Genomic DNA, 16,393 nt, shown 5'->3' with positions numbered 1-16,393 from the left:
CAGCCTCATTCCTGAGGAAGGGCTTATGCCTGAAACGTCGATTCTCCTGCTCCTTGGATGCTGCCTGGCCTGCTGTGTTTTTCCAGCACCACATTTTTCAACTCTGGTCTCCAGCATCTGCAGTCCTCACTTTCTCCTAATATTCTGGAGACCCAGGTTCAAATCCCATTATGGAATCCATTATCGATTGTTGGAAAAACCCATTTGGATCACTAATGTCCTTCAAGGATAGAACCTTACTGTTCCTGACTTGGTCTGGCCTACTTGAGACTCCTGACCCACAGCAATGTATGGTTGACTCTTAACTGTCACCTGGGCAATAAATGTTGCTTAGACAGTGACATCCTCATCCTGTGAATGAATAAAGAAACGTGCCTCCCACAATCAAGTCCTAAACATCTGAGGGGTGGCGTTATAGAGGTTTATAAATAGACAAAGTTTCTTCTTTGGGGGTGGGGGGAGTCCAGAACTTCAGGACATAGGTTTTGGGTGAGAGGGGAAAGATATAAAAGAGACCTAAAGGGCAACATTTTCACGCAGAGGGTGGTACATGTATGGTCTGAGCTGCCAGAGGAAGTGGTGAAAGCTAGCATGATTGCAATATTTAAATGGCATCTGGATGGGTATACGAATAGGAAGGGTTTGGAGGGAAATGCGTGGACAAGTTGAACTGAAGGATCTGTTTCTGTGCTGTACATCTCTATGACTACTAATATTTACCATACACATCAATGTACCCAAAACGGAGACCTGTGGAAACTGCTATCCAATTGTAAAAACGCCAATCAACCATTACCCTTTCTTTTATGATTGAGCTATTTTGAATCCAACTTGCCACATTTCAATATATCCCAGTAGCTTTTCCTTTTCTGATCAGTCTGCTATGTGGGATCTTGTCAAATGTTTTTCTAAAATCCACATAGACAATATCCACTGTGATATCCTCATCAATCCTCCTTGATACAACTTTAAAAAATTCAGTCAAGAAGCTACAAGCTTCCCTGAACAAAATCATATTGACCATCCCTTATTAATGTGTGCTTTCTAAGTGACAGATTACCATGTTTTAAAATTATTAATAATTTAGCCACTACAGCTCGTAGCTGTTGTTCTGTTACTTCTTCAGGAGATTCCATGAGATTAGTCAGTATAACCTTCCATTAAGAAATCTGTGCTTTTAATCTTGAACCTTTTCGTTGCTTACTATTATATTTTTAAGTATTTTGTTCGCTTTCCTACAACCAATGTTAAACAAATTGGTATATGGACCTTTGGATACATTTTGCCTCACTTTTTAAACACAGAAATTATATACCAGCTGTCCATCAATCTTTTTGGTTATTCCATTTCTAAGTGTATGCCTCCGCTATCTCTTCATATATTTATGCTAGTGATCTATTCATCAAGGCTAATATGATAGCATGGCCTAATTAATTATACTTCAAATTTCAGGCCACTGGGTAGATTTTGAATTTGGTCTCCGGAGCATAAAACTGATGACCCAATGCAGGACAATCCGATTGCGAGGGAAGAAAATGGCTGAAATTAAGTGATTGAACTAGCAATAAAGAAAACCAAGCTAATGCTTTGGGGGCATGAGTTCAAATCTTACTGTGGTAGCTGATAGAATTTAGTGTCAATTAATAAATTCTGAAATTGAAAACTTATCATCATTTTGGTGACCATGAATTTATTATCGTTTACTGTAAAAATTCATTGGGTTCACTCATGTCCTTTAGGAAAGGAAATCTGATACCCATACCTCGTCCAGCCTTTGTGTGACTCCAGACAGCAAAGGAGTTGACACAATGGCCTCTGAAATTGTCTAACATATCATCTAGTTCAAATCCTGCCCTCGCAGCGACACCCATATCCCACAAAAGAATTAAGACATTTCCATTGATTTCAATCATAGTCAAATGATTTCTTCATGATCTGCACAGTCACCAACCTTACATCCTAACAATAAATAGAGAATCCAGCCCCAGTCAATTTTTCCATTTTCTAAATTGAAGATAAGTATACCAACTTGTCTGCTTACCCAGCCATGACAAGCACAGACTTGACTGCTCTCATACCAAAGTCATAGTGATCTTGCTGGGATAGTTGTTCACTGCATAATTTGTACATCTGGGTCATCTTTCGTGCCAAAACTTTACTAGATTCAAAGCCCTCTGAGTACAAGATGACCTAAAACATACAAAAATAAATAAATAACACCATCATAGTGGCTTTTAATTATATTTATCAATAATTTAAAGGAACAGAGAGTCATATACTCAAGTTGCTGTCAAGACAAAATCAGATGGTGCACAGTATAGATAGGAACAGAAAGTTGCAAAATTGACAGATTAAATGAAAAAGTATGTAAAAGTGTGGCAAATACCCTTAAGGCTGAAAAAATGAGATAATTCAGCTTGATCTAAGAAAGGTAGAGCAACTTACTTTCTAAATGATAAGGAAGTACACACACTAAAAAGCAGCAGATAGATTTTTTTAGAAGTTGTAAAGGTCAAAATCATGTTGTGCTTTATCTCAAACGGATTAGAAAATTAAGCAGTACATGTTATTCTATTATTTAATAAAACACTGGTTAGAGCCCATTCAGAATAAACATTTTGATATGGGTGCTGAACCTCAGGAAGGATTAGTCAACATTGGATCAGATGAAACACTGAGTGTTAACTTATCAGTATAAGTTGCATAGTCTATGCTTTTATCTCTTGAAATAAAGCATCAAGAGATGAACTGACTCAGGTATTTATGATGATTAGAGGCAAAAATAGCAGAGATTTGCATTCGTATGTAGTCTGTCATGATCAAAAGGCTGTATAGTCAATTAAATATTTTGGAAGCATAGTCAATTCAGTATGTAGAGAATTAGAATAACTAATTTACATAGAGCAATACTAATGTGATATTCGGCAGAATCTTGGTCTGGAATTAGGGATCTTGCTTGTCAGCTGGAGAGCCAATGATAGACTTGGTATGTCTCCATACACCAATCAAGCAGCAGTGAAGCCACCAGTGGCTGAAGCCCTGCCCAGCAAAGAGCTGCCAGCCAGCCAGAGACTGGCAGATCTTGAGCCTAGCAGGATCACTGAGACAGAGTCACAGGTTCACAGAGGAGCCAAGAACCAGCTAAGTAATGTGTGGAACTTATTTGGAGGTGTTTGGAGTGTGGGCTGGGCTTCAGGACAGAGGTTGGAAGCATGGACATGACGGTATCTCTCAGCACCCATCTCCAACCCCTCCAACCTCACCCCTCACCCCCCACCCCCACCCCCACATGTCCAGTTTGTCAAACAGGAATTGCTCTGAATAGCTTGGATCTTTGAAATCATACCATGGGATCTTTTAAAGCTTTATCAAAAAGACAGCAGCTCCAATAAAGCAACAGTCTTCAGCAATGAAATGGAGAGTCAGATTTGATTTTATGCTCAAGGCCTAATGTGAGACTTGAACATTGAAACTTTTTGACTCAACAGACAACACTCTGAAAATTAAACAATAATCAAAGGACAACAATGGTTTGGTCAGTTGTTGGTACAAAAAGACTGAAGACATTATGGGCCAAAAGGCCTCCTTCTGTGATGCAACTATTCTACAAATCAATGATTAAAGAGACTTAGTAGATAGTGTTCATTCAGAGAAACTAATTCTGCTGGCAGCAAAGTCAAGAACAAGGGAGCATATAACTTTAAAATTAGCGCTAGGTGATTTATAGGTGATTCCAAGAAGTGTTTCTTTAACTGAAATCACAAAATAATTTAGTTTGGAAGGGTATTAAAGGATTTTGACTTAACAGAGGTAAATGAAGTTAAGATATAGATCAATCTTTATCTATACGAATGGCAGAATAGGTTCAATTAAGTCTACTCTTAGGAACCAACAAGTAATAGCACAAGATACTTTTACGAAATCAATCAGGGACAGTGGCCAACACTACTAAAGGTCACACACAGATATTTCTAATTAACCTATTCAAAGTTGGTGTGAAATACTCCTGGAGCAAGCTGGACTTGAACCTGAGCCTCCTGGTTCAAAAGGTCAAAAGTCAGGACTCTGCTGCTGCACCACAAGAGTCTTCAGAGTACAATTACAGTTCCCCACTACCACAAATTTTGCAGTCATGTATCCTGCATTTGAGGACATCACAGGGGTCATCCAAAGTGCAATGGGATAGCCTTGCCCTGGGAAAACCACCTTCAAGATTATGGTCTCTCCCCTGTCAGGTAAGTAAAGGTAACATATAATAACCATTATTAACTGATCTTGAGGAGGTGTTCTCCCTCCCTGCTCTGATCTATGCAATGTAGGTTATGCTTGCTAAAAATAAGTTAACTGCATTGTAAATTCATGGTCTTACTTTCCTTCAAATTATTTTGTGACCAGAAACTGCTCAAGATTAAAGAAAGGTGTTTGGTTAGTCTAGATGGCTGAATGACACTAATTCTATTATCTAATTGCTATAAACCAATATCAAAGGGAATATGACAGAAATAAAGGCATCAATATATTTACCTCAGCAATAAGAGCATAGTTTGGAACCATCATTGCAATGGGTCTAAAAAGAGCCTTTAAGTTGTCAGGCAATTCTGTTCTTCCAGCATAACCTGGGTTCATAGTAATGAATGCTGCACAAGACATGACCAACTTGATCTCTCTACCTTCAAACATGAAACGAGAGAGCTGCAGAAAAATAAAATAGCATTAATGTTATTCATACTGTTTTCCAAAGTTTTCAATTCTCTTCTATCAAAATGATGGCCATTAATTGGGCAAAGCCCCTTCCCCTCACCTCAGTGAAAATTCATCCCTTTTGTTTGGCATAAATTTGCAACCTGCTAATTATCGAGCTTTTTCAGTATTGGAGTAATTGTTACCTTAGCTGCTTTAGCATTTCTAATGGTAATGAGCTGTTGTGCAATGACAGAAAGTACTTCAATGTCAATCCGGTTGAACTCATCAAAGCAGCACCAAGCTCCTGACTGAGCTAAACCACTGAAAAAACGTCCCATCATCTGGAAAAGAACATAAACTTAGTCATTGCACAATAATTTATGACAGAATAATTGTTGTAAACACAAAAAAAAGGTAATGAAGAGCTTATGCCTCATTCTATTGATTATATTATAATATTGTCTATTAAAATGATAATTATATACACATTAAAAAGATTTGGAAATGTTGTCTTCATATTCAATTAAATTTCCTGCACCTGTTATAAACTTACCTTATAATCTAAGCCTTCAGAACAATTAAAAACAACACACTGGATGGCTAGGGCCTTGGCTAGATCTTTGGTTGTTTCTGTTTTACCAGTACCAGCAGGGCCAGCTGGAGCTCCTCCTAGATCCAGCTGTAATGCTCCCATGAGACAGAGGTAACAACGGTCCTAAGGTAACCAAGAAAACTTAGTCAGCTACATTTTTTAATAATTTTAAATTATTTCAGAAAAGGGACTAATACAGAATCAATGTACTGTCCATTTTGAAAATGGATTGAATGTCATCCTGTTGGTTAGCATACTTTCTTACGAACAGTACAGACATACAATCTTTTTACACTGTCACATAGCTTTTCCATGCTGGCACATTTCTCTTATTCAAATATATAAGCAACTTAAGTTATGTTTCTCAGTTAACATTGAGAAAATGGAGATAATAAAGAATGGCCAATCACTGTGTGCTATTTCAGCCTTCAAAATAAACTGCTAAGCTGGAGTCCTGCCTTGTTGTGTGCATCCCTAAGATTTGTCTCATGGAAGAGGCTTTATATATTTTTGAAAAGGAATTTCAGGTCAAGATATAACAAACTTATCACAAACTGCATTAGAACATTTATGTCAAGTGATGGAATTACTAATCTCCCTCAAGCTGCAACAGTATCTTTTCACACTATCACCAGAGGGGCAATTTATAAATGAGACAGTACTTGTACCACTGAAACAAGCTAAATTTCTGCACTGTTCCCACTACTATCAGTAAAGTATTATTGCGATTTGCATTATTTGCTCCCAACTTTAAATTTCTGGTCACTACCATCTTCACTGATTGTGCTTACAGTAAGCGGTGTAATGACCAACCGAGGAGATGCGCCCAGGTATTCATAGCCATATGTGTAATTAGACAGGGCCATCATAGCCACACAGTTATCTGCATCAAGATCCCAGTAATAACGTAGCTGTCGCTGCCACTCAAAATTATTTACTGTGTCCACCTACAAAAAAAAGTTAAACAATGGTTATTATTAACATAAAACCTCATAACTTAAACAAGCTTTTTCCACATTGATAAATGTTTTAGTATCTCATTTTTGAATGACATTAAAGTGTAAAAACTGAAGTGCATGGAGGACCTTAAATGGCATCTGGTAACAGGAGAAAACCCTTATTCTCAGTTGAACCCCCAGCTACCAGCATCAGAATGAATCCCTTGTTAATTTTAACTGCTGGATTTTACTCTTCCTGTCATAATTGCATATCAAAAGGACAGATATCAGTAATAGGGATATTAAGAATTAAGGGTCTTAAATGATTTTCCAGCCTATTCTACTATTGTATTTTTCAGAGGCATGTCAAACTCTGCTGCATTATTTTAACATCTAATTTTATTTCAATTTCTCTGCTTAGCCTTGAAATATTCAATCCCATCCCTTTAATTTCAGTCATGTTTATGTTGCAGTCCTAGCATTTTTTAATTCTATATTTCAAGGCCAGTTCATAGTTTGATGTTCCACATTATTACTAATTCAACCAGTTTAGGCGCCTTGTCATTTGACTCAAAATGCCTGATATTCCACCCACAATCATTGTCGTGGACTGTTTTTCCTATTTTCAAGGTGGTCCAGATTTTGTTACGGCCACTGTTTGAGAAATGTTCTTCTAACATTGGAACACCTACTTATATTTCATTACTGAAAACCAAAAATAGCAAATCGTGTTTTCTTTGCAAGGATACATTGTTCGTTCAACTTTGCTAATGCTGCAACCCCTCATAAAGCATTGAAACAACCTTCTTTATTTAAACAGAAAGAATTGCAGATTAGATTAGATTAGATTCCTTACAGTGTGGAAACAGGCCCTTCGGCCCAAGTCCACACCGACCCACCGAAGCGCAACCCACCAAGACCCATTCCCCTACATTTACCCCTTCACCTAACACTACGGGAAATTTATCATGGCCAATTCACCTAACCTGTACATTTTTGGGTTGTGGGAAGAAACCCGCGCAGACACGGGGAGAATGAGTAAACTCCACACAGTCAGTCGCCTGAGGCAGAAATTGAACCCAGATCTCTGGCGCTGTGAGGCAGCAGTGCTAACCACTGTGCCGTCCATCTTGGAAATCTGAAACCAAAACACTATGTTGGAGAAATGCATCAGGTTTGGCACCATTTCTTCAACGAAAAACAGTTAACATTTCAAGTTCAGTGACCCTTCATCAGAATGTCAAAATGTTAACTCTGTTTTTCTCTTCACAGATGCTGCCAGACCTGTGTTTATCTAGTACCCTAGATTTCTTTCACCTCCCTTAATTTGTTCTCCTGTTGTTCGTTGTATACTCTGTTACAATTGTGGCGTTTATAAGATTTTTTTTTACTAAACCTTTAAATTTAGGGTAAATGAAAGGGTATGTGTGAGTCTGTTCTGAATTACAGTAAACCTAGACCATCTGTTAGAGATCAAAGGAAAGTTAACATGGCTTATTGAGAATAACGTACAAAGCATTTATACTCAGATGATGGCAGCATTCTTTTAAGTTTTAATAAGTCAAGTCTGAATCTTCTATACTGCCATAAGAACGTTGGAGATACTATTCTGTAAAGGACCATTTACTTCTGAGATGAAACACTGGAAGTTGGCTAGCGTGATGCCACTGTTTAAGAAGGGTGGTAAGGACAACCCAGGGAACTCGAGACCAGTGAGCTTGACGTCGGTTGTGGGCAAGTTATTGGAGGGAATCCTGAGGGACAGGATGTACATGTATTTGGAAAGGCAAGGACTGATTAGGGATAGTCAACATGGCTTTGTGCGTGGGAAATCATGTCTCACAAACTTTATTGAGTTTTTTTCAGGAAGTAACAAAAAGGATTGAAGAGGGCAGAGCAGCAGATGTGACCTATATGGACCTCAGTAAGGTGTTCGACAAGGTTCCCCATGGGAGACTGATTAGCAAGGTTAGATCTCATGAAATACAGGGAGAACTCGCCATTTGGATACAGAACTGGCTCAAAAGTAGAAGACGGAGGGTGGTGGTGGAAGGTTGCTTTTCAGACTGGAGGCCTGTGACCAGTGGAGTGCCACAAGGATCAGTGCTGGGTCCTCTACTTTTTGTCATTTACATAAATGATTTGGATGCGAGCATAAGAGGTACAGTTAGTGTGTTTGCAGATGACATCAAAATTGGAGGTGTAGTGGACAGCGAAGAGGGTTACCTCAGCTTACAACAGGATCTTGACCAGATGGGCCAATGGGCTGAGAATTGGCAGATCGAGCTTAATTCAGATAAATGCAGGGTGCTGCATTTTGGAAAAGCAAATCTTAGCAGGACTTATACACTTAATGGCAAGGTCCTACGGAGTGTTGCTGAACAAAGAGACCTCAGAGTGCAGGTTCATAGTTCCTTGAAAGTGGAGTCGTAGGTAGATAGGATAGTGAAGAAGGCGCTAGAAAAGCGCAGTAGGCCAGGCAGCATCCGAGGAGCAGGAGAATCGACGTTTTGGGCATTAGCCCTTCTTCAGGAATGAGGCTGGTCTCCAGCATCTGCAGTCCTCACTTTCTCCATAGTGAAGAAGACGTTTGATTTGCTTTCCTTTATTGGTCAGAGTATTGAGTAGAGGAGTTGGGAGGTCATGTTGTGGCTGGACAGGACATTGGTTTGACCACTGTTGGAATATTGCAAGCAATTCTGGTCTCCTTCCTATCGGAAAGATGTTGAGAAACTTGAAAGGGTTCAGAAAAGATTTACAAAGATATTGCCAGGGTTGGAGGATTTGAGCTATAAGGAGAGGCTGAACAGGCTGGGGCTGTTTTCCCTGGAGGATCGGAGAAGAGAGGTGACCTTATAGAGGTTTATAAAATTATGAGGGTCTTTTCCCTGGGTTTGGGGAGTCTAGAACTAGAGGGCATAGGCTTAGGGTGAGAAGGGAAAGATATAAAAGAGACCAACAGGGCAACATTTTCACACAGAGGATGGTACGGGTATGGAATGAGCTGCCATGGGAAGTTATGGAGGATGGTACAATTGTAACATTTAAGAGGCATTTGGATGGGTATATGAACAGGAAGAGTTTGGAGGGATATGGGCCGGGTGCTGGCAGGTGGGACTAGATTGGGTTGGGATATCTGGTCAGCATGGACGGGTTGGACCGAAGGGTCCGTTTCCATGCTGTAAATCTCTAAGTTGGGATCAATAAGTGCTAATCAGCATTTCCATATGGATGGAAGGTTAAAATGTTTCATTTATCATGGAGATGGCAGCAGAGGAAAGCATTTTTGAGATCAGTTTACTAGCTTCACTAAAAGTTAATGAATATTATAGTTCATGCACATGGCAATTCTGTATGAAGTCAAAATGACTTCACCTGACGTAGGAACAGTGCTTTGAAAGTTTATGATTTTAAATAAATGTTGGACTATCACCTGGTGTTGTGTGACTTCTGATTTTGTCCAAACCAGTCCAATACTGGCATCTTCACATCAAGTTCTGTAAGGTCAGAGAGAAAAGACTTGGTTCTGAGAGTTACCACTAATGAATGTGAGAGGCAAATTGTCTTTAGTTGAAAAGACTTTTCTTTCTGCCATCTAGTAATACAAGGAAAGGAACCTAACATGGCTGGGGGAAGACAAACCATTGGAACAGCTTTTAATTTGTTTGAGAAACTCGAAAAATGAAGGGAAGCAGCTGGAAATGGTCAGCCAAAGCTATTATGGGAAAGCAAAATCAGCTGGAAGATAGGAGCCCCTGTAGACTGCTTCCTCGTGACTGTACCTATTTATAATATGTGTAGAGTTGGCAGACATTTTAAATAAGACAATGCTGCAATGTTGGAGCAGATAGCAATGTATATTTAGGCATGAAATGATGAATATAAATTTCTTGAGCTTGCCACCATAAACTATTTGCAGGTTATGGCATCATCTGTGCTCATAAATTAATGAAGCAAAATTTAAACGGTATGCTTAATCTGAAGTGCACAGGGATTTAGGTAATCTAGTGTACAAGTTATAGAATATTAATGTGCTGGTATAGCATATAATCAAGAAGGCTAATGGAATGCTATCCTTTATTATGGGTGGAATTAAAGATAAAGAAATGGGAAAACTGTATCTCAAATATTATGTGCAGCTTTAGTCTCCTTATTTGAGGAAGGATGTTTTTGATTTGAAGAGGGCTCTGAGGAGACATACTAGACTGATAGCTGGAATAGATGGGTTTTCTCAGGTGGATAGGTTGGATAGTCTGTGCTTGATTCTACTGAAGTTTAGAAGAGCGAGTAGTGACTTAATTGGAGTGGATAAGGTTCTGAAAAGTCTTGAAAATGAAAAGGATGTTTCCTCTTCCTCCAGAACTCTGAGGCAGTTTTAAATTCTGGATTCTCCTCTTCAGGTCCAAGATGAGGAGAATTACTTTTATGAGGGTTGTGTATTTTGGAACACTCTGCACTAGAAGGCAGTGGAATTATTAGACATTTTTAAGGCAAAGGTAAATAAATTCTTATTCAGCCAAAGAATGAAGGATTTTTAGAGGCAAATAGGAATATGGAATTCAAAATACAAATAGGTCAACCATGTTATGAAGAGTCACTGGACCCTGAAACATTAACTCTGCTTTCTCTCCACAGATGCTGCCAGACCAGAGTTTTCTCAGCAATTTCTATAATTGTTTCTTAGTTAATTGTGGAGTAAACTCATGAGGCCGAAATAGCTACTCCTCCTCCCGATTCGTATCTGTGCAATTTTGAACTAGAACTTCTTAGAATTGTGAACAGCCACAGTGGACAGTAGTATTGTTTTCAACAATGAGGCACACATCATACAAATAAAATTTCTTGCAATGATAGATACCTTTTCTTTCACCAATTCAGTGACAATGTCTCTTGCATGAACATCAACGGTTATGAGTGCAGTCACAATACTTCGGTGCAGAGTTAAGAGCTTGCCTCGAACTAAACCAGCTAGAGCATTAAGTCTCTATAAGGTGATATAACATCATTAGACAGCATATATCAGCCATAATCAGTTCCCATTGGTACAAAGTTGTTGAAATCCTTATAATAAAGCATCCTTAATTAATATTCAAACTAAATTATTGCTTCACAACCATGTATTCACATTTATACTGAGGTAGAAACTACAAGTTACATTTGTTTTTAAAACAAAAAGCTATTAATAATGTGGCTTTACAAAAGATATTGTTACAATAAGGTTCAGTGGTCCTGTATAGAGTGCAACCAAATGAAGGGCATAGAAGTGCCACAGTTTGACAATGACAATGTGAGGACTTCAACTTTTTTAAATATCTCATCCAGTATCACACTATGTTACCTTGCACCATTATCACTTTATGTTATTTAATTGCATCTATTTCCCAATCAACCTTTGCCTTTGGTTCTATCCTCCTATCTTCTGTTCAATATTTGCCTTACCTGTCACACCTCTCAGTTTTACCTGCTCTGAATCAAGGCAATCAAAAGCACAGTGCTTGAGAGACTGCACCACCTAATAGTTAGAGAATCAGTGAGAATCAGGTGATAGAGAATTTCCCATACAGAATTCACCCCATCACTGCTGTCCAACATATTTACCAGGTACTCACTGGGACAGTGTTTATCTCCCTCACAATGATTGGGATGCCACCCCAAAACTTTGCTTGCCAATGTTAGGCTGGTAGATTGCAACTACTGGATGGGCCATGGGTATTGCTTCCTCTTCCCAAAGCCATGTTCCTTGATGGAGCACACAGGGCCTGTGAGACAGTGACACCCCATTACAATCCCACACTCCCACAAATTACTCCACAGACAAACATGGTCGAAATGGGTGGCTGGTCTCTCTGCATGGGGAGTACTCAAGTTGAACACCAGCAGGAGTGGGATGAGGTCCTTAAACAACGCTCCAGAGGCTACTTAAGCACATCAATTGGAGACTGGGGAGTGAAGCCGTCATCCATTCTTCTTGATTGTGGAAAGGTGGGAACACAGTGTTGTGACTCCCTACAGCACTTATCCACCACAACTAAAGGGCCCTAAACCTGCCTTAGGTGTGGATGTTCAATTCCATTGACACTGTCTCTCCCTCCACATATGCTACCCTGCTGGGTTCTTCCAGAATTTTATGTTTCTATTTTGGTTTAAGCATGGAAATGTAGGAAACTTGGTCATGGATTTGGGAGTTGACACGTCCATTAATTTCTCATTTGAAAAGGGTGTACAAAACACAAGAATGGAGCATTGGGGCAGAGAAGGAAGCTGGGTGTTAACAATTTAATGAGAATAAAGTGGGGAGAGAGACGCTGAGGACTTGTGGAGAAATCTAGAGTGGGAGGAAAGGGTGTCCATATTTAGCAGACAAAGGGAAGGGAGACATGCAGGAGATAATCCTGAACAGATGGCCTCAACTTTCAATGACACAAGCTGGTGGGATCCTTGTTTTTGTGGAAGGCGTGAGTGATTCAGACAGGGAAGAGAACTTTAAGAACAGCCTGGGTAGTGATGAAAGGAATACAAAAGCACATGAACAGGAGCAGGAAATTCAGCCCCGTGAACCGGCTCACCATTTAATATGATCATGGCTGATGTCATCACAGTCTCAACTCCACTTTCCTGCCTGTACTCCATCACCCTTCAATACATTACTAATCAAAAATGTCTCTTCCTTAAATTTACTCAATGTCCCAGCATCAACTGTACTCTAAGTAACTGAATTCCACAGATTCATGTCCCTTTGAGAGAAAAACTCTCCTCCAGGAAGTCGGGGACTATGTTTACATTGCAGGATGATGTTTCATCAGCCAGAGAAAGTCAGAGTCAAAGTTACTTGATGTGTTTCAGCTCGATCTAATGTTAAATACCAAGGCCAGAGGCATTAGTGTGGAACTTTCCCAACATTGACTGGAAATGCTATTACTCTAGTACGTCAGATGGGTCAGTTTTTGTCCAATGTGCACAGGCGGGTTTCCTGACCCAGTATGTCGAAGAGCTGACAAGAGGGGAGGCCACACTGAATCTGGGGCTTTTGATTTAGTTGTAGGTGAGCACTTTGGAGAGATTGACCATAATTCAGTTACCGTTAGTTTAGCAATGAAAAGGACAAGTACATGCCACAGGAGAAAGGGAGGTCTGCAGATGCTGGAGTATCAGAGCTGTAAATGTGTTGCTGGAAAAGTGCAGCAGGTCAGGCAGCATCCAAGGAACAGGAGATTCGACGTTTCGGGCATAAGCCCTTCATCAGGAATGGCTTCAGGAATGATTCCTGATGAAGGGCTTATGCCCGAAACGTCGAATTTCCTGTTCCTTGGATTGTGTCTGACCTGCTGCGCTCTTCCAGCAATACAGGTACATGCCACAGGTCAAGTTATCGATGGGGCAAGGGCAATTATAATGCAATTAGGCAAGAATTAGGATGCATAGAATGGGGTAGCAAAATGCGGGGGATGCAGACAATGGAAATGTGGAGCTAGTTTAAAGAACAGATAATGTGTTTCCTTGATAGGTATGTCCCTGTCAGGCAAGGAGGAAGTGATAAGGTGAGGGAACCGTGGTTTACTACAGGAATTGCATCTCTTGTTAAGCAGAAGAAGGAGGCTTATATGTTGATGAGGCAAGATGGTTCAGATGAGGTGATGAAGATTTACATATCAGCTAAGAAGGATTTCAAGAGAGAGAATTAAGAAGAGCAAAGAGAGGACACAAGCAGTCTTTAGCAAATAGAATAAAAGAGAACCCTAATGCTTTGTATAGGTATGTGAGGAATAAAAGGATGATTAGGGTAGGAATAGGGCCAGTCAAAGACAGAAGTGGGAAGTTGAATGTGGACCCTGTGGAGATTGGAGAGGTGCTAAACAAACATTTCTCATCGGTTTTCTCTCAGGAAAAGGAGAATGTTGTAGAGAAGAAGAATGAGATACGAGATATTAGACTGGAAAGGTTCAAGGTTAGTTACGAACACATGTTATCAATTCTAGAACGAGTAAAAGTAGACAAGTCCTCTGGGCCGGATGGGATTTATTCAAGGATTCTCTGGGAAGCTAGGGAGGAGATATCAGAGCCTTTGGCTTTGATATTTGAGTCGTCATTGACTACAGGTTTAGTATCAGCGGACTGGAGGATTGCAAATGTTGTGCCCTTGTTCAAGAACGGCAGTAGAGATGACCCAGTTAATAATAGACCAGTGAATCTTACTTCTGTTGTAGGAAAGGTTTTAGAAAAGATTATAAGAGTTATAATCATCTAGCAAGCGACAATTTGATTTCAGATAGTCAACATGGTTTCGTCAAGGGCAGGTTGTGTCTCACAAACCTTTTTGAGTTTTTTGAGAAGGTGACCAAGCATGTAGATAAGGGTAGGGCAGTTGACGTGGTATACACGGACTTCAGTAAAGCCTTTGATAAGGTTCCACATGGTAGGCTGTTGGAGAAAATGCAGAGGCTTGGGATTGAGGGTGATTTAGCAGTTTGGATTAGAAACTGGTTTTCTGAAAGAAGGCAGCGAGTGGTGGTTGATGGAAACTATTCAGCTTGGAGTCCAGTTACTCGTGATGTGCCATAAGAATCTGTTGCGGGACCACTGCTGTTTGTCATTTTTATAAATGACTTAGACGCAGGCATAGGCGGATGGATTAGTAAATTTGCAGATGACGCTAACGTCGGTGGAGTAATACAAACAGTTAATTGTATTCTTTAAAAAATATGTATAAACACAATTCTAAGTCACCTCAAAATTAGTTTTTTCAAATTCAGCGATGGCTGCAATGCGGTCATGGTCATTCTCCAGACAATGGTGTAAATCACGACACCACATTAGCTGTGAAATGGTCAATATGACCTGTGAATACATAAACAAAATTAATCAAATTGCACCTTTTCTAATATTAGAATGGAAATTCTACAGTGGCCATAAAGAGACTCAAATTTGTGCACCTCTTTATTATGACTCTCAGATATATTGTAGGATCATAGAATCTCTATAGTTGGCTCATCGAGTCCACGCTGACCCCCTGAAGAGTAATAATGTTGGGCTACAGGACGGTGGGGTTGGTTGGTGCGGGTGTCCCGGAGATGTTATCCGAAGCACTCTGTGAGGAGACATCCAGTCTCCCCATTGTAGAGGAGACCACACCGGGAGCAACAGATACAATGAATAACATTGGTGGATGTGCAGGTGAAACTTTGATGGATGTGGAAGGTTCCTTTGGGGCCTTGGATGAAGGTGAGGGAGGAGGTGTGGGCGCAGGGTTTGCAATTCCTGTGGTGGCAGGGGAGGGTGCCAGGATGGGATGGTGGGTTTTAGGTGGGCGTGGACCTGACCAGGTAGGGAACGTTCTTTGTGGAAAGCGGAAGGGAGGGAAATATATTCATGGTGGTGGGGTGCATTTGGCGGTGGCAAAAATGTCATTGGATGATATGGTTTATGCAAAGGTTGGTAGGGTGGAAGGTGAGCACCAGGGAGGTTCTGTCCTTGTTACGGTTGGAGGGGTAGAGTTTGAGGGCGGAGGTGGGGGATGTGGATGAGATGCGTTCTTCAATCATGTGAGAAGGGAAATTGCAGTCTCTAAAGAAGGAGGCCAACTGGTGTGTTCTGTGGTGGAACTGGTCCTCCCGTGAGCAGATACGAACGAGGTGGAAGATTTGGGAATATGGGATGGCATTTTTGCAGGGGGTAAGGTGGGAAGAGGTGTAATCCAGGTAGCTGTGGGAGCTAGTGGGTTTGTAAAAAATGCCTGTGTCAAGTCAGTCATCATTAATGGAGCTGGAGATGTCCAGAAAGGGGAGAAAGGTGTCAGAGATGGTCCGGGTGAATTTAAGGTCAGGGTGGAATGTGTTGATGAAATTGATGAACTGCTCAGCCTCCTCGCGAGAGCACGAGGTGGCGCCGATGCAGTCATCAAAGTTGCAGAAGAGGAGGTGGGGAGCGGTGCCGCTATAACTATGGAAGATGGACTGTTCTATGTAGCCAACAAAGATACAGGCATAGCTGGGGCCCATACGGGTGCCCATGGCTACTCCTTTGGTCTGGAGGAAGTGAGAGGAGCAGGGGCATGAGGACCAGTGTAGAGGGATTGGATGTCCATGGTGAAGATGAGGCATTGGGGGCCAGGGAAACAGAAGTCTTGGAGGAGGTGGAGAGCGTGGGTGATGTCTCGAACGTATGCGAGAAGTTCTTGGACTAG

At 40.6% G+C, this 16,393-nt stretch overlaps 1 protein-coding gene and 1 non-coding gene across 2 annotated transcripts in view; both read right to left on the bottom strand.

Annotated features, from left to right (window-relative positions):
• dnah6 (dynein, axonemal, heavy chain 6) overlaps window positions 1–16,393 on the bottom strand; it is a 313,200-nt gene that overhangs the window by 196,202 nt on the left and 100,605 nt on the right. The window contains exons 27-33 of the mRNA XM_060841711.1: window positions 14,938–15,048; window positions 11,072–11,197; window positions 6,067–6,222; window positions 5,237–5,398; window positions 4,887–5,024; window positions 4,525–4,692; window positions 2,042–2,190 (exon numbers count right to left, since the gene is read on the bottom strand). Coding sequence (XP_060697694.1) covers window positions 2,042–2,190; window positions 4,525–4,692; window positions 4,887–5,024; window positions 5,237–5,398; window positions 6,067–6,222; window positions 11,072–11,197; window positions 14,938–15,048 — 1,010 coding nt within the window. The remainder of the gene's footprint in view (window positions 1–2,041; window positions 2,191–4,524; window positions 4,693–4,886; window positions 5,025–5,236; window positions 5,399–6,066; window positions 6,223–11,071; window positions 11,198–14,937; window positions 15,049–16,393) is intronic.
• On the bottom strand, window positions 4,081–4,243 carry LOC132829978 (U1 spliceosomal RNA). The gene has a single exon (XR_009646289.1). It is a non-coding gene; the product is annotated as a U1 spliceosomal RNA (small nuclear RNA).

This window comes from Hemiscyllium ocellatum, chromosome 2 (assembly GCF_020745735.1).
Source record: "Hemiscyllium ocellatum isolate sHemOce1 chromosome 2, sHemOce1.pat.X.cur, whole genome shotgun sequence".
Lineage (NCBI taxonomy): Eukaryota > Metazoa > Chordata > Chondrichthyes > Orectolobiformes > Hemiscylliidae > Hemiscyllium > Hemiscyllium ocellatum.
This window is presented reverse-complemented; position numbering and strand designations above follow the sequence as displayed.